Raw genomic sequence first — 23,190 nt, forward strand, 5'->3', positions numbered from 1 at the left:
GTGCCGACGTGTCAGCACCTGGCGGGGAGGAGGCGCGGCGGCTTTGCCCGCCCGTGTGCGGAAGGAAGGAGCGGAAGGGCAGGGCCGGCTGACGCAAGGCGGCGGCGCGTTGGCTCAGCCCGCCCGTGATGCAGTTCCTGCGCCGCGGCCATGGCGGGGGACGTGCTGGGCAGGACGGCGGCGCTGGCCCTCGGTGAGAGCCCGGGGCCCGGCCCCGCACCCGGCCCCCATCCCCATCCCTCGCAGCCCCGCCCGGGCCGTGTCCCGGCGGGCCAGGCCCGCGGCGCGGCGCTGAGAGGGCACCGGGAGCGGCCGCGGCGCCGCGCTGGGCCGGGCCGTCCCCGGGCACGGGAGGGGTCGCTGCGCTTCTCGTTCGGGTCCCGGCTGGTCCCCAGGCCCCGTCTCCTGCTTACCTGCTCAAAGCTGTGCCCGGGAAGGAAGGGCTGCTCCTTCCGGGTCCCAATGTGCAGCTGGTGGCTCCCGAGGGTTCGGTACCTCGGGAACCCTTGAGATTTTAGTGAACGCACTGCATGGATTGGTTTTTTTAATGAAATATAGGATATAGTTCTTATCTTGACTGACCAGGTGGTGCATTTGAAGGTTTATCACTGCTGATAACCAGCAAGATTTGGTATAATAGAAAGGGTTGGGTTGGAAGAGGCCTTTAACGATCACTTCTTCCAGCCCCATGCAGTGAGTAGGGACACATCTGTGTGTGTCCATTTTCTTTCTCATAATCTTTTGAGTAATTGCCCGTATTTGTCACGTATCCCAGAAGAGCTGTATGTGTCTGAACGAGAGGGCAACGACTCCACTGGTGATGGAACGCAAAAGAAACCATTCAAGACCGTGTTGAAGGTGAGTCTGGAAAACACATGCTTTGTGTGGAGTGTGTTCTGGGGCAAGTGATGGCCCTTGTGTTTTTAAATCTGAGTTTCATACCTGGTTTTGCAACCTGAGCAGGAGCAAGGTGCTTGCTCAGGCTCTGTGAGGATGATTTTGGTTCATTTTGGTTATTTTTTCCCCTTTTTTAGGCATTGATGACAGCAGGAAAAGAGCCATTTCCTACAATTTATGTGGATTCCCAAAAAGAAAATGAGGTGCTGTGGCATTGAAGGGTTTCCTAGTGGGAATTATTTTCTGCATCTTGGTGTGAAGGGACACATTATAATCTGCTGTCTTTTGCTCTCTCCTTGAATTCTTTAGAGATGGGCCATCATTTCCAAATCACAGATGAAGAATGTCAAAAAGCTATGGCACAGGGAGCAGATGAAAAATGAAGCTAAGGAGAAGAAGGAGGTAGGTTTCAAAAAGAGCAGAGCACCATTGCTTTTCAAAAACATTACAGTGTCATCATCATTCCTGCCCCTCTGAAAAAGCTGCAGGTGGTTCCTCACTGGTGTCAGTGTTGCACGTGTTATTTACAACTGGCCTGGTTACAGCTATTTAATAAGTAATTTTATTCCAACCAGGCAGAAGATCTCTTGAGAAGAGAGAAGAACCTGGAGGAAGCCAAGAAGGTTGTTATCAAGAATGATCCCAGTCTTCCAGAGCCCAAGTGTGTGAGTATGGTCCCGTGCCTTGGCATCTGGTCAGCACAGAGATTGTGCTGCTCTGGGCTGGGGTCTGGATGAACTCTAAGAGGTGGTGAACCATTCCCCTATTTGAGGGCTTTTATTCCCTGCCTCACAGGTGAAGATCAATGCTCTGGAGGCTTACAGAGGGCAGAGAGTGAAGATTTTTGGCTGGATCCACAGGTTACGGAGGCAAGGTAAAGCACAAGCATGGTTGAGCTCGTGCAGGGAGATAGAACAAGAATGGTCGCCCTCAAAATTTGGAAACAGAATGAGTGTGACAGCACCTGGTCTCAAATTTTAAACCAGTCAGGTGCCTTCTTTGGTTGATCTCAATGATCACTGCAACACTGACAGTTCCCCCTAATGTGTGGACATACACACATTTCTTAGTTCAAATCCTATGGGATTTTCAGTTTGGAGGCTAGTCCTGCAGAATTTCCTTAACTTCTGTGTTTTAAACTAGTCCTGCCAAATGAGGAACTAACCAGCAACTGCTCATAGTGAAACCAAATTCCTTCTCTTTTTAACTAGGAAAAAATCTGATGTTTATTGTCTTGAGAGATGGCACAGGGTTTCTTCAGTGTGTCCTTTCTGATGAACTGGTAAGTGGTGATGATTGTGTTCTGTTGTGAATTTAAGAGTTCATACCTCATCTGGTGTTCTCCTCAACCTACTGACTCAGTTGTGTTACTGCTAAATTGTATGTCCTGCCACTGCAGTTTGTCAGTGTGAGAGCTGTTTGGAAGCGACTGTGTGCTAATGTGTGACTCCAGTGGACGCTGTAGGAAAGTGAGGAATAAAATCTTGCTCACCTGTGCCTCTGTCTGTCTCGCTGCAGTGCCAGTGCTACAATGGGCTGGTGCTGTCCACGGAGAGCAGCGTGGTGGTGTACGGCATGCTGAACCTCCTGCCCCAGGGCAAGCAGGTACGCGAGCTCCTCGGGCTTCTCCTCCTCCCTCACGGGTCCCTGGTGTCCTGAGGGAGGCACAGGCAGAGGTGGGAGGACTCATTGCGTTATTTCAGAGGGAACTAGGGCTAGAGAAAGAACAAAGCTCCCAAAGCTGTGCTGTCTAGTGTGAGACAGATGAACTGTGGGACTGTTCTGCTTCTTCCTGAAATGATCTTCCACTGATAGACAACTCCTAGACTATAACATGGAGAGCTATGTTAAATAAGTGGCATGATTTCACTTTCCTTAGCAGGTTTATTCAGTTTTTACTTTGTGAGGTTAAGAATTTTTTCACATCTCTTTTACTGGGGTGTGTTTGTAGGCTCAACCCAAGGTTAGGTAATGTGAGCCCCCACTATCACATTTTGGTAAAAATCTGTGGGTTAGCCTTTGAAAATCTGCATTTCTACCCTGAAAATTGCAGTGAATAAACTGGTTTCAGTTGAACTTGGAGGTGGAACTGCAAATGCCGCTTGTCGGGGTGGAAGGCGGCTGTGAGCACACGGGGGCGCCACTGAGAGCAGAGCTCAGTCTCACTGTTTGGGTGCCGGGACCTTATGGCCCGTGCAGTGCCACCCCTGCCATGGCAGGGACACCTCCCACCATCCCAGGTTGTTCCAAGCCACATCCAGCCTGGCCTTGGACACTGCCGGGGGCCAGGCAGCCACAGCTGCTCGGGGCGCCCTGTGCCAGGACCTCACCACCCTCACAGGGAAGAATTCCTGATACCCCATCTACCCTGCCCTCAGTCCATCGGAAACCATTCCCCCTTGTCCCATCGCTCCAAGCCCTTGTGAGAAGACGTCCAAGGGGCGAGCAGGGGACTTTTTCCCCAGTGTTGGTTTCTGTCCCATTGGCAGGCTCCAGGAGGCCACGAGCTGAGCTGTGATTACTGGGAGCTCATCGGCCTGGCCCCGGCAGGAGGGGCTGACAACCTGCTCAACGAGGACTCAGAGGTGGACGTGCAGCTCAACAACAGGCACATGATGATTCGAGGTGAGAACATGTCCAAAATCTTCAAGGTGCGCTCCATTGTCGTGCAGGCCTTCAGGGATCACTTCTTTGCCAACGGATACTATGAAGTAAGTGTGTGTTCCCTGGTCAGCAAGTGACCGCTCTGGTGCCCTGACTCACCATGTGCTCAGTTCTTCACTCAAGCAGTGACAGCCCTGTTCTCCCGCAGGTCACACCGCCTACCTTAGTGCAGACGCAGGTGGAGGGAGGCTCCACCCTGTTCAAGCTGGATTACTTTGGTGAAGAGGCGTACCTGACCCAGTCATCCCAGCTCTACCTGGAGACCTGCCTGCCAGCTCTGGGAGATGTCTTCTGTATTGCTCAGTCCTACAGAGCTGAGCAGTCCAGGACCCGCAGGCACTTGGCAGAGTATGGACAGTTGTCCTTGGTTCTTTTTAAACAGCTTGATTTCCTTTATGGTGTGGGAGTAAAAGGGGTTTGGGTTGTGGGTTTTTTAGATGAGTTTGTTTCATAGCTGAAGATGTGTTGCTTGTACGCGACTTTGCAGTGGTGTGGCTTTGTTCCAGGTACACTCACATCGAAGCTGAATGTCCTTTTATAAGTTTTGAGGATTTGTTGGACCGTCTGGAGAACTTGGTGTGTGATGTCGTAGACAGAGTCTTGAAATCACCTGCAGCGAGCTTACTGTACGACCTCAACCCGGTAGGCAGCAGCAATGGGATCAGCCAAGAAAATAGGATTTTAAGCCTTTCCTACTCAGCACATTCCTTTGGGAGATGCAGGGCATGGCAGTGAGCTTACTTACTATTTGTAATGGCAAGAAGAATATTAAACATAATAAGAATGAAAAAACTGCAAGGCTGGTAAAGACCCAAGCAGGGAACTATGGGGGAAGATGTTCCTTGCTAGCACGCTCCAGAAGCCGGCAGAGTGCCAGGATTTGTGGAAAGCGTGTGCTGTGCCAGTGGAATAAAACCCTCCATCCCAGAGACTGGATATCAACCAGCTGGTGCTTGCTGATGGAGCATGAGGGAGTGATGAAACAAGTAGCATTTCAGTTCCTCCCCTGGAATATGAGCCTAAAGCTCTGGAAATACTTCCTTATCTTTTCTCCCAGGTGATCTATGAGATTTACTGGGCTTGAGATGGTTGTGTTTGGTTCTAGCTTTGTAGTACTGAGCTTAATTTGTTAATTTAAGTGGTAATTTAATGGCATGTGAGCTGGGAAAGGTTATGGACGTGCTGATCAGCTAGAAAAGTATCCCTTTTAAAATGGTGCTCCTGCACCTGTGTTTGCTCTTATCCCCAGGGTTTCCAGCCCCCCAAGCGTCCCTTCCGACGCATGAACTATGCTGAAGCCATTGAGTGGCTGAAGGAGCACGACGTGAAGAAGGAAGATGGCACTTACTATGAGTTTGGGGAGGTATGTCCTGCTGGGATGTAATGTCCTGTAGGAATGCAGCTGTGGGTTGGGATTTGATCTGATGTCCTTCAACATTAGGATAGAAACCTGTGTTGTCACCTGTCATCAATTCCCTGGCCACACTTCTCCAGCATGTGAGACAGTTGTTTGAAGGAGCTCAGGAGAACTTGACAGCATAGCCAGGATTTTCTTTCCCCTTGGTTTTCTGTCCCATATATTGGAGAGACTTAGATTTTAATGGAACAGATTTTTTTTCCCAGACATGTGGGTTTTTATTTCTTCTAAAATAAGTTTTAAGAGTTTAGTTATATTAGGATGAAAGCGTGGACATGTGCAGTGTGAAACTGTCTCGTTTCATGCCTGCTTCATGTGGGACTTGTGTGTGGGCATAGTTTTGGTGCTGAATAAGGATAAAGCCTGCTCTGACCCTAGGACATTCCCGAAGCTCCCGAGAGGCTGATGACAGACACCATTAACGAGCCCATCCTGCTGTGCCGCTTCCCTGCAGAGATCAAGTCCTTCTACATGCAGCGCTGCAGCGACGACTCGCGCCTCACCGAGTCTGTGAGTGCTTTTACCTGCTGGGGTAGTTGGAGCATGCTTGCTGTGAGGACATGAGCGCTGCAGGAATCCCTGCCGCGTTTCGATGCGGGTGCCTTGGCACGGCTGCCTGGGCCCAGTGCCCTCTGCGGTGGCTCAGCTCTAAGTGGGCCGTGCTGTGGTGCCCTGCAGGTGGATGTGCTGATGCCCAACGTGGGCGAGATCGTGGGCGGCTCCATGCGCATCTGGGACAGCGAGGAGCTGCTCGAGGGCTACAAGAGAGAGGGCATCGATCCCACACCCTACTACTGGTACACGGATCAGGTCAGTACAGCACCCCTGTGCTGGGCTCACACGGCACCTGGGGCTTCTCCCCTCCGACAGGGCTTGGCTGCTTTGTTTCTGGTGGTGTTACTGCAACTGCAAATTACTAGAAAATGTGTAATATCCCTCCCTGGATTTCACAGAGGAAATACGGTACGTGCCCTCATGGAGGATACGGTCTGGGATTGGAGCGGTTCCTGACCTGGATTCTGAACAGACACCACATCCGAGATGTCTGTCTCTATCCACGCTTTGTCCAGCGCTGCAAACCTTAGCCATCCTTGGGAAAAACTCCTGGAAAACTGAGCAGCCGATGCTTGGGAAAGAATGATACACGCTGCTGTACTACAGCCTGTCTGACAACAAGACTTCCTGCAACCTGTTGCTAATTCAAATACCAGTTTAGGATGTGAAAAGGAAAAAAAAAACAAAACCTCTTTTTTAAAACAAAATACTAGTAATTAACTGGAAAAAGCCGTAGAAAAATTGTTTAGGTGCATTTATGCTCTTGAGTCATCACAAAACAAAGATCCTGATAAGTTGTCATTTAGAAAACAAGATATACTTCTGCTTTTAATTTCTGTGACTTAAAATATGCTGGGCATTTGATCATTTTATTTTTAAATTTGCTTTCATTTTAATCTCCTTCCTCTTGGGGTTTCTTGTGGGGGAAGTCAGGAGTTCAAGCTACTGAAATTCCCTAAGAGTGCCCTGCGAGAACGGTATGGAGAGGCACGAACAAAGGATAAAAATAGGAATAAGTACCTTGAGCACTGCACGTTTATAGTTCCTGCTGATTTTAATGGGGTTCTCTGAGCTGATTCAGTAGCAGGGTGTGTAGTACAGCGCACAGGACTCCGCTGTGAGAGGGGCGGGTTGGGGCTGGGGCTTTGGGGTTTTTCCAGATTATTTATTGTGGCTCAGCGGTGCTGAGGCTGGCGAGGCAGGCTTTGCTCCCTTTCCCCAGGCTGTGGGTGCAGCTGCCGTGGGTCCATGCATGCCCAGCTGCACGTGTCTGTTGGCTCCTGGGCACGGGGGCCTGTGGTGCCTTTTGCTCCCTGTGTGCAGCCAGAAGTGACTGACTGAGACCCGGAGGAATAGCAACTGAAACACGCTGGGTTTCCAGACTGTAGTCCCAGCAGGGCTTTCCCATGTCATGCTGAGGTGTGTTCATAGAGCAGCTCCCTGTTCCCTTGTGCTACTGCAGCTGAGCAGCTCCCCTGGCTGTAATGAACTTATCAAATAGGGATAATGAAATACTTCATGTGTTCAGTCATTGGTATCGTTTCTAGTCATAAAGCAATTCCTTTACCAGAGAGAAGAAAAAGGTAGGTGCATCGCTTGCCACCTGCACTGAGACTTGGGCTGCATTTGCCATTCACTCCTGGAATTGTTGAGCTGTGGATACCCACATTTTTGTAATAAGTGATTGGTTTTCTTCATCTTGCATGTTATATAAACTGGTCTAAATCAGCAACCAATAAATTATGGCAACAGAAGCTGGTGTGCAAGACAGTACTTGAATGCTTATTCCTTTTACTGAGTCTGTGGAGCTTGCTGCTTGATACAGTGTGGACAAAAACCCACTTACCCAAGAGCAGTAAATGTATCCCAACCACTGGCATGAGCTTTTTTCCCTTTGTAAACAAAATCCCCACTAATCAACTTAAAAGCATGAATTTTTCTAGTTTGGAGGGACCACCTCAGCTGCCCAGTGAAATGTGCTGGAGAAAATCAATGTGGTGCTGACTAAGGCAGCAGTGCTGGGGGGAGCAGCCTGGACTTCTGGCACCAGGTAAAGACTTTATAAAATACTCTCCTTTTAGTGCCTGAAGTGATGGGAAGGCAGGAGTGTCAGGAAAAGATGCTTCTAGAAAAACATCCCTTGTTTGGGATGAGTTCTCAGTCAACCTGACAGGGCTGAGCTGCTTTGTAAAGGTTAAAGGCCTCCTTATCAGGGGAGCTGCTAGAGGAAGGGCTGAGGACTTAAGAAGTGCTCATGGAAGAGGCAGATCAGATAAGGAGCTTATAAGGTGACCAGATGAAAGATGCTGTGGAACTTACCAGAGACTGCTGTGCAATTCCCTCGGCAACTGCTGGAGAGAGGTGGGCTGGGATCTGGGACAGATGCTGCAGCTGCTTGGAACACAAGAACCTGCATTTATTTTTATTAGACAGGGAAAACAAGCCTGTAGAAGAGAAAAAAATGCATAGTCAGAACTTGGATCTCATCCTCATTTTCATTTTCCTTCACAGTATCTCCAGAAAGTGAGATTGGTAATTGGGTTAGGAACTGGTAAACAGGACTGGCAGCACTGGTTTCAGGACCTTTCAGCTATGACCCTGGCAACTTTGGGATGACTATCCTTTAGCTTTGATTAGATTACCACTCCTGACATGCACTATTTTATATTTATCTGTGTTAAAGTTTACCTGGCCCCGCTTTGTAGGGCACTTTTGAGGAGAACATGGTGCTGCCAGCCTTTGGCACCGAGAGCTGGCTCTGCCCTCGGACTGCTGAGACGTGGGATGCAAGCCACCCACATGTGCAGGATAAGTGCTGTGGTGTTTGTTCCTTTGTGTTTAAATTGCAGTATCCTTATCATAGAATCATCAAGTCCAACCACCAACTTAGCACTACCTCTGGAATTCCTAAGCCACTAAACCGCATCACCCAGTGCCAGATCCAGATGCTTTTTAAGCACCTCCAGGGATGGTGACTCCTCTAGCTCCCTGGGCAGCTTTTTCCAGTGCCTGAATTCCAGTGCCTCAGTTTCTACTGGGAATGGAGGTTACCAGCTGAGCTCCGTGCTCCTGTGCCCTTGTGTCTGTGACGGGGCGCAGAGCTGAACCCTCATCTCTCATGAGGCGCCCGCTGAGAAAGCCCCCAGCATTTTCTACAATAACATTTTAAATCTCTTTTTAGATTTTGCAGTTTTGCAGTTTAGAGCGTCACTTCAAGCCGGGGATCACTCGCCTTTGTTCCATAGAACTCCAGAGGGGCTACTGAGGGGAGCCGGGGCAGCGCCCCCTGCGGGACACCCACCCCGGGCCCGCCGCCTGCTGTCCCCGGCCCGCCCCCTGGGCCGTGCGGGTGCCGAGGCGGTGCCGGGGCGGTACCGGGGCGGTGCCGGGGGCGGTGTGAGGCGAGGGGCGGCGGCGGGGCTGTCTGAGGGAATGCGGGCGGTCAAGATGGCTGCCGCTGCCGCCGCTGCCGGGCGTCACCGTGAGTGTGAGGGCGCCGCCGCAAAGGCGGGAACGGGGGCCGGGGGCGGCGGGCGGCCTGAGGGCCGTCCGGACACCGCGGGCGCTGCGCGGGCGGGAGCTCCGCGGCACCGGCGGCACCGCGTTACACAACGCCCGAGAGGCGCCTTTCATAACGCTGACCGCGCTGGGGCCGGCGGGGCCGCGTGGCCGGGGGGCTTACCGGGGCTGCGGGAGGGCTTCGCGGGGCTGCGCGCGGTGATGGCGGCTTCCTCCCACTGCGCTGAGGGGGCCGCGGCCGCGGGGTCTCCGCGGGCACCCCGCAGGGCTCTGTCCGGCCGAGGCCAGCGCGCCCCGGCCCCGGCCCCGCCGCTCTCCTGTGCGGCTTTTCTGTGCGGCTTTTCTGTGCGGTTCATTCTGCTGCCCGCTGCGGAACCGCGCTCTGAGCCAGCCGCTTTTCTGTGCGGCTTTTCTGTGCGGTTCATTCTGCTGCCCGCCGCGGAACCGCGCTCTGAGCCAGCCGCTTTTCTGTGCGGTTGATTCTGCTGCCCGCCGCGGAACCGCGCTCTGAGCCAGCCGCTTTTCTGTACGCTTTTCTGTGCGGTTCATTCTGCTGCCCGCCGCGGAACCGCGCTCTGAGCCAGCCGCTTTTCTGTACGCTTTTCTGTGCGGTTCATTCTGCTGCCCGCCGCGGAACCGCGCTCTGAGCCCGCCGATCTCCCGTCTGTCTGAAGGGGCTCGTGCGGAGATGCTGCCGGTGCCGGTCGCTGCCGGCCGGTGCGCGCTGTGAGCCCGGGCTCAGCGCTGCCCTCCCGCCGCTCAGCCCCGGCCGCGCAGCGCTCGCTGTGTCCCTGCCCGGAGGCACTTTGGGCTTACCCACCCCGCTACTCGCTTTAGACTTTGATACCGTAGTGCCGTTTCTAAAACATGTGAAAGAACGCTTTTATCAATGCTCCATCAAGCTGGGATCGTACTCGTTGCACGTCTCACTCTGCGCTGTGTCCTTCATGATGCAGGTGGAAACGTGCCTAAACCTCAGCCTAAGTCAGACACTTGCAGGATGTCCTGAGTTGGAAGGGGCTCCTGGTCATTGATTCAGCTCCTGGCCCTGAGCAGGACACCCCAGCAATGCCACCCTGTGCCTGAGAGCGTTATCCGATGCTCCTGGAGCTCTGGCAGCCGCGGGGCTGTGACCATTCCCTGGGGAGCCTGGTCTGTGCCCAGCCACCCTCTGGGCCAAGAACAAAAGTTCTTACAGTGCAGAAGTATCAATGCAGCCATTCAAACTTCCCTTTTTATTGTTCTCTATAATTGGCATATAGTGCCAGCACCTCAGAAAGTAATAACCCCAGAACTGGAAGTAAAAAAAATTATTATTTGCAAAGGACCTTTCAGGCTTCAGCAATGCTTGAAGTTCTTTAGTTTGCAGCCTTTTGTATCAGTGCAGACGCAGGCATCCACAGCTAGGCACTCGTAATCCCGAGTAAGAGGCTGGATTTGCAGGATGCGTTTTGTTGCCATTGATTTCAGCAGGTTTTGAGGCTGTTCAGCATCTGTTCAGGAGGTTATTAGAGAGCTGTGAGCTGTAAGATGCTCTTCCCAGCGGGTGGGTCAGCTGCTGAGGAGCTCTGTGCTGTTGGGGCTCAATTGCTGCTGAGCTCCTGTGGTCTGACAGGGGAAATGTCGCACTGAACAATTGCCGGAGGGACGGGGATGCAGAACTTAACCTTATTTTTCTTTTCACTGTGAGCAATTCACACTATTTCTGCACTAAAAGAATACCATGTAATGACGATGAACTCCCGAGGAGAATGAAGTGTGCTCTTGAAAAGGCAGGCTGTAACCAGCATGGAATTGTATGGAACTGTATGGAATGGGTTGGAAGGAGCTTTAAGGATAATCTAGTTATGTTCAGCTGCAGGGCTGAATAAGGCGATGCTGGAGTGAGTCCAGAGAAGGCCATGGAGATGCTCCGGGGCTGGAGCCCCTCTGCTCTGGAGCCAGCCTGGGAGAGCTGGGGGTGTTTAGCCTGGACACAAGAAGGATCCAGGGAGACCTCAGAGCCCTTTCCAGTGGCTAAAGGGGCTCCAGGGGAGCTGGAGAGGGAGGGGGATGTGTGCAGACTTGTGCATGGATTCTGGAGTTGCTGCTCAGCGTTCAAACAGGAGCAGATGTCTAACCTACATTGCAGACACGGTGTGGAAATCCCATCCTGTCTGGGATTAGCCCAGGTGTGTCTCACCCACGAGGAGTGACACAGTCTGATGCTTATTCCTCAGGGTCAGCCCCGTGTTTCTACCGGTTATTTTGGAGTTATGATTGGAACTCACAGATTAGCAAGGCTTTGCTTTGGGTTTTGGTGTGCCTGGGGGAGCTGCCCATGCTGGGGGGTTTGTGTGGTGTTGGAAGGGGGGTTTGTGTGCTGTGCCTGGGGGAGCTGCCCGTGCTGGGGGGTTTGTGTGGTGTTGGAAGGGGGGTTTGTGTGCTGTGCCTGGGGGAGCTGCCCATGCTGGGGGGTTTGTGTGCTGTGCCTGGGGGATCAGCACTGCCTGTCCCCGGGTGAGCAGGGCTGTGTCTCTCTGCAGTGCTGAGGAGCTGCAGCCAGCTGCGGGTGCCGCTGCGATGGAGAGGCCAGGCCACGGCGGCGGCGGTGACGGAGAGCGCCCGGCCGCGGGAGCAGCCCCAGGAGCGGTGGGTGTGTGTGTGTGTGCAATGTGTGTGTGTGTGCACCCTGTATGTGTGTGTGTGCACCCTGTGTGTGTGTGTGTGCGCACCCTGTGTGTGTGTGTGCACCCTGTGTGTGTGTGTGTGTGTGTGTGCACCCTGTGTGTGTGTGTGTGTGTGCACCCTGTGTGCAGTGTGTGCCCTGTGTGTGTGCGCAATGTGCGCGTGTGCATTGTGTGTGTGTGCACCCTGTGTGTGTGTGTGTGTGTGTGCACCCTGTGTGCAGTGTGTGCCCTGTGTGTGTGTGCAATGTGCGCGTGTGCATTGTGTGTGTGTGCACCCTGTGTGTGTGTGTGTGTGTGTGTGTGTGCACCCTGTGTGCAGTGTGTGCCCTGTGTGTGTGTGCAATGTGCGCGTGTGCAATGTGTGTGTGCACCCTGTGTGTGTGTGTGTGTGCACCCTGTGTGCAGTGTGTGCCCTGTGTGTGTGTGCACCTTCTGTGTGTGTGTGGGTGTGCACCCTGTATGTGTGTGTGCCCTGTGTGTGTGTGTGTCTGTGTGCGGTGTGTGTGTATGTGTGTGTGCGGGGGCCCTGCCCGTCCCGATAGCCGCGGGGCAGCCCGGGCTGGGCTGCTGTGTGTGTGTGATTGTGTATCTGCCTGCCTGCACTCACCCTGCTGGGCAGGGACAGCCCTGTGTCCTGCACAGCCCCTGAGCCAGGCCCTTGTCAGGCCCGAGGTGCTGCAGGGACATTCATTATCATCATAGTTCATTGTCATCCTGCTTCCTGGGTTTCATTCAGCAGCCTGCTGATACACACTCCAGCAGAAAGGGAATGGAAGCTGAGGTCCTGAAACATTGGGGCAGGCCTGGGCTCCTCTCAGTGGCCTGTTGTGAGACTTTGGCCTTAACAAAAGGGCAAAGCTCCCTGTGCAACCTGAACCATCTGCTGGGGAAGTGAGGGACTGGTCTGTGGGCTCCCTTGGGCAGGGGAAACAATTCCATGGGGAAATTGGCTGCTGATCACAACTCTCACCCATTCTGTACGTGCTGATACCACCATCTGTGCTGCTGTGCCCTGTGGGACGTTATCCTTACAGCAGTGTGCCAGACCTGCACCCAGATAGAAAATCTATTCTGAAAAACCCAACCCAAACACAACTGGCCCTGCAATGAATTTGTGTGTAGAAAGGCTTCATGCTGCTGTCACTGCTGCAGGAAATGAGACGTGTCCCCACAGTAATGAAGACAAAGACTTGTGTGAGTGGCTCATCTGCTTTCCGGGGAAGCTGCTGCTTGGTTTGGTTGGAATGCACAGCTGAGACCCTGTTTTATAACCTCCCTTAGAGCCAGCAGCTGTGAGACAGCTTTCTTAGTGTGTTTCCAGCTAAAGTTTGTGTTACAAAGCGGCTTCCTTTTAAAAAAGCAAAGATCATGTAGATACTTGTGTCTGGCCATTCCTGTTCGTAGTGCAAGTGTTTACATAAGCAGGAGGAGCCTTGGGATAGGAGCTGCCTTTGCAAAAGGCAAATGTGGGAGGGTGAGCTGGTTGTTTTGTCACTGTAATAAAAATACAAGCAGTAGGTCACTAGGATTTGAAATGTCTCTTGCTTCTCTAGGAAACCTAAAACAGGAATCTTGATGTTGAACATGGGAGGCCCGGAGCGGCTGGACGATGTCCACGATTTCCTGCTGCGTCTCTTCCTGGACAGGGATCTGATGACCCTTCCTGTTCAAAAGTGAGGAGCACTGGGATCTCCTGCGGTACCGGCGGTGTTGGGTGTTGCTGTAAATATTTACTTCTGTGGAGGGCAGCACTCCTCGAGAGTGCTTCCTTATGGGAGCAGCCAGTGCAGGGGACAGTGCAGGAGCCCTCTGGATTGGGTGTGCCGTGGCTGTTCTCTTTGAACAGCAGGCCGAGGGGTGGGAAGGGTGGTGGAATAGGGCCTCAGACAAGCCATGCTGCTGGGCTGCAGCTGGCAGAGGCTGCAGAGCAGGGCTCGGGGAGGGAGGGGGTCTGGCTGTGCTGGTAACACGCCCCTCTGCCCCGCTGCAGCAAGCTGGCCCCGCTGATCGCCCGGCGCCGCACGCCCAAGATCCAGGAGCAGTACAGCAGGATCGGCGGCGGCTCCCCCATCAAGAAGTGGACGGCGCTGCAGGGAGAGGGCATGGTGAAGCTGCTGGACAGCATGTCTCCTCGCACTGGTACTGCTCTGCTCAGCCCCCACGGCTGCTTCTGCTCTCTGCCCTGGGGCTGTTTGCTGCAAAGCAGCTTTGGCTGCCTGGTTTCCCTTGTGGGGGGTGTGCATTCCCTCCCTGCTGGGAAATCTCATGGCAAAGACAGTGCAGAAGGGATTCCGTTCATTGTAAGGTTGCTATGGAAGGCTGGGCTCAGGGAGCCACCTCTGTCTCTCCTGTGATCATGGGAAGATGGCTGTGGCAGACTAAGTGTGTTATTTTCAGGTGCCAGGAGTGTCCCTTGGTGTGTGGCACTGCCCTGTGAGGCCTGCTTGGGCCTGAGGGAGCCTGCACTGAGGACAAGTGGCTGAGGCCTAGAGGGGAGGAAAGGGGAATGTTTTCCATGTGAGCACTAAGGTGGGTGTGGGAGGGGGCTCTCAGCAGCTGCTGCAGGGCTGAGAGGAGCACAGCTGGAGAAAAGACAAGGCTTTGTAGATGAGCAGTGCAGGGCAGGCTGAGCGATAGCAGCGAGCCCCACCCGGGGACACAGCAGGAGATAAGGCTGGGCAGCTTGGCTGGCAGGGAAGGAGATGCTCTCTTTGCCAGTGCTTTGTGATGGAAAGCCTTCAAACGTGAGCACAGCCTCCTGCCCCTGTGTCTGTGTCACAGAATCCCTCCCAGCAGGGAGTGCTGGCTGGTATGGGATAGCCTGTGCCACTCTGCCTGGTACCATCAGTTTGCTGTGGGCCCTGCAGGTACAGTCAGAGGCCTGCTGTGTCACCCAAGGCAGGAGTGCTTGTGGAGCAGGAGCCCTGAAGGGTCAGCCTTGCAGCAGGTTCTGCAGATAAGGCTTGGAAGGTTTATCTGCTTTTCCCAGTGTCCCGCTCCCACTTGCTTTTGTTTGGTGACCACTCTCTGTGCAGTCACACCCTTCTCTGGGCACCTCTCCCACCTGATAAGTCCTCTGGAGGCTGCTTTTTGACTTGAAAGAAGCTGCAGTTTAACAGTAGAATGTGCTGAGCACTATTGTTTAAACAGCCTGTGTCCAGACACCAACACCTCTCTTCGCTGCCCATGGCCCTGGACAAAACCTGGCACTGGGAGGATGTTGCTTCCAGGCTGGCTGTGTTCTTCCCAAAACGTCCTTTCCCAGGTTAAACTCCTCCAGTCCCTGCTGAGGTCGGTCAGACTTCTGTCTTTGGTGCCATTCAGAGATGTTAATGAGGTTACTGGCTCAAGGGCTGCTGAAGTTGGGTCTTTATTTGCTGCTGCTCCCAGCTGGGAGCTCCCCTGCCTCCTGCAGAGAACTGGGGCTGACTAAACCTGTTTTCTGAATCCTGCACAAATGTACAGAGTGGAGCCCAAGCACGGGACATCTGCTTCCTTCAGAAACCTGCTAAATGTTAGTTCAGAGCCACTGACCTGGAAACCCTGACAAAGAAACTTTGCTTTTGTTCTCCTAAGAACCTCTGTCCTCCACTTAAAAAACAAAACAGCAAACCTTCCCTGCCTGCTTCCCACCCCCTAACCAAGCCATGCTCCCAAAGCTGGCGCCCAAAAGATTGGAGATAAAAAAGGAGGAACCTGGGATGTCCTCAGGGAGAATCACATTGCTGCCAGAATTAGGTGTTAAAGCCATGAAGCTTTTTGTAAAAGCCCTCCAAAATCAGGATGGGAGAGCACGTGTCCCTGATTCACTGCTCTGCTGCCCCAGACAGCAGTGCTGGCCCTGGGGCTTGGGTGCCCTCAGAGCAGGCGTGCAGGGCAGGGAGGGCAGCTGGAGCTGTGAGGGCATCCGGGTGTTCATTTAGCTTCTGCTAGTGACACTTTTTTACCTTTATGTCCTTAAAATCAGGACTTGCTCAGTGAGACACTGGGGCTCTGTCCAGGCTGGGAACTGTGCCTCTGCTAAGTGCAGGAGAAGCAGGCAAGTGATGTTCCTGCAGAACAAGCCATAATATAAATCACTTCTAAATTCTAATCACAGCCCAGTGAGGTACCAGGAACGTGTTTCCATGACAGAGCTTTACCAAAGCAGCCAGAAAATACCAGCAAGTTAAGTTATTTTCAGCAGTTCAGCCTGGCTGCTCTGTGTGTTTGACACGCATGGTGTGTTGCTGTTTCTCCCTGTGCCTGCCCTGCTGTGTGTGGCAGCCCCTCACAAGTACTACATTGGGTTCCGCTACGTGCACCCGCTGACCGAGGAGGCCGTGGAGCAGATGGAGAGGGACGGCATCCAGAGGGCCATCGCCTTCACCCAGTACCCCCAGTACAGCTGCTCCACCACAGGTGAGCCCTGGGAGCGTGGCTGAGCCAGGGCACCTCTGACCAGCCCGCAGTGCCGTGTGAGCTGCGATCCAGTTGTTCCCACTGGAGACTCTCAGCTCTGATTTACAGCTGTGCTTTAATTATGTAGCATTTTAAAATATGATTATAGCTTGCTGCCGAGCTGTTCCAGTCTGACAGCTTGCTGGTGGCCTGGCTGAACTTGTGTTGTGAATTCTCTGTTTCAGGAAGCAGTTTAAATGCCATTTATCGCTACTATAACCAGAAGGGGGAGAAGCCAAAGATGAAGTGGAGCATAATTGACCGATGGCCCACACATCCCCTTCTCATTCAGGTGTGGATCTGAGGGCTTTGGGGTTTATACTTTTTCTTTTAAAATATTGAAATAATACTGAGGAAGGATAACAGGAAGGCTTCAATCTGAGGGTGCATTTTAGTTGTGTGATGAAATGGGTCTTGTCTACCATGTCTGAAATTGCAGGAGAAGGAGAATTATTTCATGCCCCATGCTTTGGCAGGATAATGTGTGAAAGCAACCACTGTGCACCTCCTGTTTTAAAAGCTGGGGGATGTTACCCTAATGGTGGTGGCTGGAAGGAACCTCTACAGGCCATTAGTCCAAATTCCTGCTCAGAGCAGGTCTGTGACCAGCACACACACAGATTTTGTTGGTTTGTCAGATTCCCCTCTGGCAGCACAGGGTAATTCCTGGCTGTGGCAGGAGCAGTGAAGGGAAGCTTTGTGCTGCTCTCTTTCCAGAGAAAGTGGCTCTTTGGTCTTCATGAGGGAGCTTTTGTGTGGGTTTGCAGTTTCTGTGGTGTGCTGAGCAGGTGAGAAAGCACCAAGGGCAGGCAGGGAGGAGCTGCCTGTGCTGGTGACTCTCCTGGCACACTGCCCGAGTGTGGTGCACACTGAGGGAATTGGGGAGTGCCTAAGGCAGCAGGGACATGGGAGCTGCCCGTGTGCATCTCTGAGAGCAGGGATGCCTGCAGCGTTCCCCACTCAGGGCTTTGTTTGTGTTTCCCTGAGCAGTGCTTTGCTGACCACATCCAGAAGGAACTGAACCTGTTCCCACCAGACAAAAGGAAAGAGGTGGTCATCCTCTTCTCAGCCCACTCGCTGCCCATGTCTGTGAGTTACCCAGGGCAGGGTGTGGGCACACAGCTGTGGAAGTGCCAGGCAAACCTGGTCCTGCCCAGGGTGTTCCCCATGCCAAGGGTGTGCTGTGCTTGGGTGCAGGTGGTGAACCGTGGTGATCCCTACCCTCAGGAGGTGGGAGCTACTGTCCAGAGGGTCATGGAGAAGCTCAACTACTCCAACCCTTACAGGCTGGTGTGGCAGTCCAAGGTAAGTGCTCAGTGGAGGCTGAGCAGGTAAAGCCTGTGCAGGGTCTCACTGGACTGGAAAAAAGACACCTTTACTTACATTTTTGGTTATTTTCTTCAGTCTTGTTCAGGCCAGCCCAGGTTCTGTTCCTTTGAGATGTAATGGTGGGAAGTGTGTCTTCATTAAACATTCAATGGATAAAGTGAGAAGTACAACCAGAAGCAGGAAAATAAAAATAACTGTTTGTATCCCATCCATAACCTGCTCTGTCATGCTGCCTAAGGAAATGTGGGTGCTCTTTGTAAGAAGGATTTAATGAGTGTTTTCCCTTTTTTTCTGCTTTTTTGTTCCAGGTTGGGCCAATGCCCTGGCTTGGTCCCCAGACAGACGAGACCATTAAGGGCCTGTGCCAGAGAGGGAAGAAGAACATGCTGCTGGTCCCAATAGCATTTACCAGTGACCACATTGAGACTCTGTATGAGCTGGACATCGAGTATGCCCAGGTTTTGGCCAACGAGGTCAGTGCTCTGTGCGTTTGGTCCCTGCTCTGAGATTATTTCTCCTGGGTTCCAATTTGCTTTGTAGTTGCTTCTTGCAATATTATTTGGGGTTAGCTTCATTTTCCTGTAAATCAAAAATTAATCTGAACTGGCTTAACTACAAAACAGGTGGGAGTTTGTCTTTCTAGATTTAGGTAATTAAACCATTACAAATATTGCTCAAAAACAACGAGTCATTTTCATTCATTCAGTGAATGAATGGCAACAAAATGTAATGTTGCCCCATAGTAATTTTTGCTGTGATACTGCATTTAATCCTGTCATTTTGGGGTGAATGAAGTGGGAAGATTTTGGAGGCTACTCAGTGAAGGATCAGATGAACAGGTTTAACTTTTGTCTCCTTATTTTTGATTCAGTGTGGAGTTGAAAACATCAGAAGAGCGGAGTCTCTCAATGGAAATCCACTGTTCTCCAAGGTATCTCCTATGTTGCAGTGGCTGTACAGGTTTGCAGTTGTGTGTCCTGCAGAGCGTGGATGTTTTCAGGTGGTTTTAAGGCATTTTGAGTTTCAGAGCAGAAATGGAACCCTTTGTACCTGATCTGCCCAGCACTGAGGGGTCCGTCGTGCCGCAGTTTGCGCGGCTTTGTCAGAAGGGGACGCGGGTTGGGCTGGGGGATTGCACAGCTGGATTTGCTCCCTCTGACCTTTCCCGCCCTCCCCGCAGGCCCTGGCAGACCTGGTGTGCTCCCACCTGCAGTCCAACGAGGTGTGCTCCCGGCAGCTGACGCTGTGCTGCCCGCTGTGCGTCAACCCCGTGTGCCGGGAGACCAAGGCGTTCTTCAGCAGCCAGCCCCTGTGAGCAGCCCAGCGCGGCTGCGTCCCCTCGGCACGCACAGCCTGGCTCGGGGGATCCTTCTGGTGTTCTCTTTGCTTGAGAAGAGTCCTAGGAAGTGGGGAGATAAGGGCATTTATCCTGTCAACTGTGAGGAGATCTCCTGTCATCCGACCCCCATGGGACTTGGTGTGAGCCCAGCAGGACGCACTGAAAATCCTACACAGCTTTTTTACAGTTAGCTTCTATTTCTATGCAGGGATTTACTTGTGTGCAGGGTGGTCAGGAGTTCATTCACTTGGCCAGGCTGAAGGTACACTTACTTTTGTTTTGCCTGAGGTGCAGTGTGACCAGCACAGTCTGTTGTCTGTTCTGAGAGGGACTTTGCAGCTGGCTTTGGAGACTTTGGAGATCAGGTTACTTCTAATGCTTTTTAATAAGGTGTGTATGTACATTTTTTTAAATTTTTTTTTTTTTTTAGAGCATAAAGATAAGGCTTTGTTTTGGTTTAGTTTTCTCCTGCTGGAAACTTCCTGTGAAAGCTTAGCTGGAATAGTAGAATGCACAAAACTTGTTTACATTTTCTAGGAAAAACATTTTCATTATCTGCAGGAAAGTATTTGTTGAGCATAATTTGAAAGGAATTAGCCTGCTTGAGTAATACTGGAGAATTTGCTCCATTGAAACTGTGTGTTTCCAGTCTAGCAGGAGCATGTGTGGAAACATGTTGGCTTATCTGTTAAGCAGAATGGCTTTTTAAATTCTTCTTATTTTTATTTAAAAAGGGCTTTTTCTGTTTGGTGAAGTAAATTTAGGAAGTCAGGCTTGTTCTGCAGGAGGGTTATAGATCCACTCTGTGCTTTCTACTGTGCCACAGTACTGTGGTTTTGTGGGGTACCTATGGAGTGCCATAGGTAGGACTGGTCTGGCTCCATGGCTGTTGTTTAAACGGAGATGATCGGTCAGGGTGATTGCGATTTCACGCTGCAGATGCCTGAGCACAGGCAGCCCTGTGCTGGGGCGCTCCTGGGAGGCTGCCAGCGCTCAGCAGGGCCGTGCTGGGCAGGGCCCTGGCACCGGCTGTGCCCCCGAGGCACAGGGTCCCCTCCTGCCTGCCGGGGCAGGAGCAAAGCTGTGACAGTGGCACTGAGCCCTCGTGTGGCGGCCCCGCTGGCACCCCCTTGGGCACACGTTTACTTGATGTCCTTAGCACTGAAATGCCAGGACCTGGGCACTGAGGCTGCTTCCTGGGAGCTGCTGGTGGCTGGGAAGCAGGTGCCCTGCTGCTCAGCCAGGCTGATCTGCTCAGCAGTTTGGACCTCAGGTCCTTTGGGAACAGGGTGTTTAAAGAGAGGAGAGGCCTCCTGTGGTGTGTCAGGGGTTTGTCCCGTTCTGTTTGGTTGTTGGAATTAAGGATGGATGGGGTACTAAAGGAACGGATGGATCCCGTGTTGAGCACCCATGGAGTGCTGTAAATCCCAAATACCTCTGGAGAGCTGCTTGCTCCACTGCCATGCCTGCTTCCCAGGCTGAGACACACTGAGATTCCTCCAGTGCCAGAACCTCCTGCAGCACCCTGTTCCCCACAGAAAGTCTTCCTTGACCCTTCATGCCTGTGCCTGTTTCAGTGGCAGGGAGCCAGGAGCTTCTCTTCTCCCTCCTCTCCCTCCCCCTGGGCTCTGCTCGCTGCCTGGGCAGGGAAAAGGAGCACAAATGTCCAGGATATCTGGGAACACTGGCCTTACACCTCTCCTTGGACAAAGAACTTCCTCTGCGGGACACTTTGGGATCAGTGCAAAGCAGTCTGGTCTGTCACATCTTCCTGCCCACTCCTGTTTCCTCACAGCTGGAGGGAACGTGGACCTTCAGGTGGTCCAGGCTGTGACCACCACATTTACAAGTGTGGAAAGCAAAGGTTAACATCATATGAACCTTGTGGTATTATAAATGCAGATGGCTTTTCATTTTCATACTGGAGAGAGTCCTGAAAATACTAGCTGGCACTGATTCTGAGGCATTACATTTGTCCCCAGTAATAAAAGGTACTTAAAATTCACTTTTGAGTGTTCTAACCACAAGCAGGATAATTACTCTGTTGCTGCTATTACACCATCATGTGGAAATCACTTAATTTTCCAGCTTTTAGCAGATGGAGCCTGTCTCACAGAGCTGGTGGTGCTGTTTGCTGTCAGAGGGTAGTTTTCTCAAGGTTTCTGAGGAGTTCCTCATCTCCCAGGCCAATGCCCAGCGGTTGGGTGAGTGTGTGCCCTGAGGAGAGATGGATCCATGGTGCAGGTGCCTTCCCGAGCCCTCTCAGTGCCGTGTCCCCCGCGTTGGCAGCTCACCCTGCCCCACAGGTGTTCAGAGCTGGGCTGGAGCCGTGGGGGCCTGTGGGGCTGGCAGGGGTCACTGTGCTCCTGCCCCAGCAGTGAGCTGGGCACGGGCTCTGCCCCCAGAGCTCCCAGCACTGTGGAGCTCTGGCCTCAGGGTATCGACTGGAAATTGAGGCGTTACGAACAGCCCTTGGTGTCCTGAGGGAAGAAATGGGAAGGAAAGGGTGAGCTTCTTTTCCTGCTTTAACACTCTGCAGTTTGGCTTATTTTTTCATTATTGAGTGAACTTTTCTTTTTGAGTTTCTTTTTAACCTGTCCCTCGGTCCTCGCTGCATTTCAGAGAAGGTGGAAGCTTCCAGAAGGTGCTGTGACACCAAAGGGGTGTGGGTGGTGTCAGAGCTGGCCTCCTGCTGTCCCCTGGAGAGGAGGACGGCACAGCTGAGTTCAGTGGGGCCAGGGTTTCCCTAGGAGTACCTGAAAGCTCCCTGAATTCTCCCTTCCCACCACGATCACCTTGGAGTGCAAGCTGCAAGCCAGAGCAGCTCCTTTGGTTTTGTTAATGCCAGATGTGTACAGATCCTTGCTTTTGGCCCAACATATGCATTTCAGATCGACCAAGGACTTCCATTTGATGTAACACAGCAAATTTGGATACTCCTTCTGTGTGTCATTTGCCATAAGGATGGAATTCCAATTAAAGTTCTTTTGAGGAAATACCTGAGCTGTGTGTCTTTGTAAGAGCCCTTCGTGCTGGTGTCTGCAGCTCTCTGCACCTCTGGTGTCAGGCTGGGGTGAGTGACACCCCCTGAAAGGACTGGAGAAGAAGATGAATCAGGGACTTGCCCTGGTGTGGGATCCCACCTGTTGGATAATTTATTCTGTTCCCTGTTAGCGGTCTCTGGGCAGCTCCTTGCTGATGTTGCTAATTAAGTGCTGGATTGATTATTTTCTAGAGCAGGGATTGGAGATGCTGGATACTTAAGCTGATCCATTAGTGAGCTCTTGTGACTGGGTTGTGATGGGAGAGAGCGGGATGCAAACCCAGCACAGTGGAAGGTGGGAAATGTGGAGGAGAGCAGTGGTGGTGCTTCTGTTCTTCTGGAATCTCAGTCCAGGCTTTGCTGGGTTACCTTTGAGTGGGGATTGGCTGTGTGAGCCTGGCAGAACTTTGGCAATGTCATATTTGAGTCCAGAGCAATCTCTGACATTGTGGAAGCACTTTTCCTTCCCTCCCTCTTTCTGAAGGGCTCATTCTCCACTGCTTTCCTGCTTGGCTGTGGTGTTTTTGTGTTTCCAGGAGCAAATTCCCGAGGATGTATGGGCTGTGCTGCGTCTCTCGTGCTCTGTGGAAGTATTTGTGTCCACAGCACATCCTGGGTGAGGGATTTAGTTGTCAATCAGCATTTCAAGCCTTCAGGTGTCCCAGTCTCTCTGCAAGCCTCTCGAGTCCCTGGGCCTTACCCGGGTCGGCAGAGAGTGGGGGGGGTAGCCCCACCACGGCCGACTGCAGGGAGACACTCTCTGTGCCCCGAGGGTGCTGAGGGCACTCAGGCTGGTTGCCTTCGTTGCAGCAGAGACGACCGAGACGTCGGTGGAAGAGGAAAGGGGCCGACTCCCAGCAGGGGGTATTCCAAGGTTTTATTAAGGAGTCCCGAGGGAGCTCCTATACCTCAGGGGGTTCCTGCCGAGAGCACTGGGGGATGTTCGGGGCTCACATTTAAAGGGGGGAGGAAACTAACATAGATAAAATCCTACTGACCAATAGGTATCCCTGGGGGATGGGTGCTGGGGGGATAGACATACAAAACAGCGTATGGGGCAGGACTTGGGGGGTTGACCCTTGGCCCCTGGCTAATCACTCGACAACTTGGACCGAAACTTCTAGGTAGGGGGCTGGGATGTCGAGGTGACTGGCAGGGAGCCAGGGTGGGGGTTTTGGAGATCTTATCCCAGGAAAGGGATAACACAAGTAGAGGGAAAAGGAGGGGAGGGGGTACAGTCTGGGATAAGCCATTTGGGAAAAACATGGGGATACAAAACCAACTACTTCAAAGTATTACAAAATATAAGAACGCACTA

At 52.5% G+C, this 23,190-nt stretch overlaps 3 protein-coding genes across 3 annotated transcripts; 2 read left to right on the forward strand and 1 right to left on the reverse strand.

The window, feature by feature from the left end:
* The first annotated feature begins 44 nt into the window (after window positions 1-44).
* Window positions 45-7,287, forward strand: LOC143696630 (asparagine--tRNA ligase, cytoplasmic). The gene is made up of 15 exons (XM_077193209.1): window positions 45-193; window positions 776-858; window positions 1,035-1,100; window positions 1,207-1,299; window positions 1,473-1,562; window positions 1,693-1,771; window positions 2,109-2,179; window positions 2,416-2,502; window positions 3,387-3,608; window positions 3,710-3,909; window positions 4,068-4,203; window positions 4,811-4,924; window positions 5,357-5,488; window positions 5,657-5,788; window positions 5,932-7,287. The coding sequence occupies exons 1-15, from the start codon at window positions 151-153 to the stop codon at window positions 6,061-6,063; spliced, it is 1,680 nt and encodes a 559-aa protein (XP_077049324.1). The 5' UTR covers window positions 45-150; the 3' UTR covers window positions 6,064-7,287.
* On the reverse strand, window positions 2,435-9,410 carry LOC143696631 (uncharacterized). Its single transcript, XM_077193210.1, has 3 exons — window positions 9,216-9,410; window positions 7,853-7,977; window positions 2,435-2,552 (listed from the first exon to the last, which is right to left on the reverse strand). The coding sequence occupies exons 1-3, from the start codon at window positions 9,406-9,408 to the stop codon at window positions 2,535-2,537; spliced, it is 336 nt and encodes a 111-aa protein (XP_077049325.1). The 5' UTR covers window positions 9,409-9,410; the 3' UTR covers window positions 2,435-2,534.
* On the forward strand, window positions 8,883-21,825 carry LOC129132467 (ferrochelatase, mitochondrial). Its single transcript, XM_054651586.2, has 11 exons — window positions 8,883-9,014; window positions 11,578-11,683; window positions 13,275-13,394; window positions 13,712-13,860; window positions 15,988-16,122; window positions 16,347-16,453; window positions 17,152-17,250; window positions 17,359-17,466; window positions 17,799-17,963; window positions 18,362-18,421; window positions 18,671-21,825. Exons 1-11 carry the CDS (start codon window positions 8,966-8,968, stop codon window positions 18,803-18,805), a joined length of 1,233 nt encoding a protein of 410 aa, XP_054507561.2. The 5' UTR covers window positions 8,883-8,965; the 3' UTR covers window positions 18,806-21,825.
* Window positions 21,826-23,190: the final 1,365 nt, after the last annotated feature.

This window comes from Agelaius phoeniceus, chromosome W (assembly GCF_051311805.1).
Source record: "Agelaius phoeniceus isolate bAgePho1 chromosome W, bAgePho1.hap1, whole genome shotgun sequence".
Lineage (NCBI taxonomy): Eukaryota > Metazoa > Chordata > Aves > Passeriformes > Icteridae > Agelaius > Agelaius phoeniceus.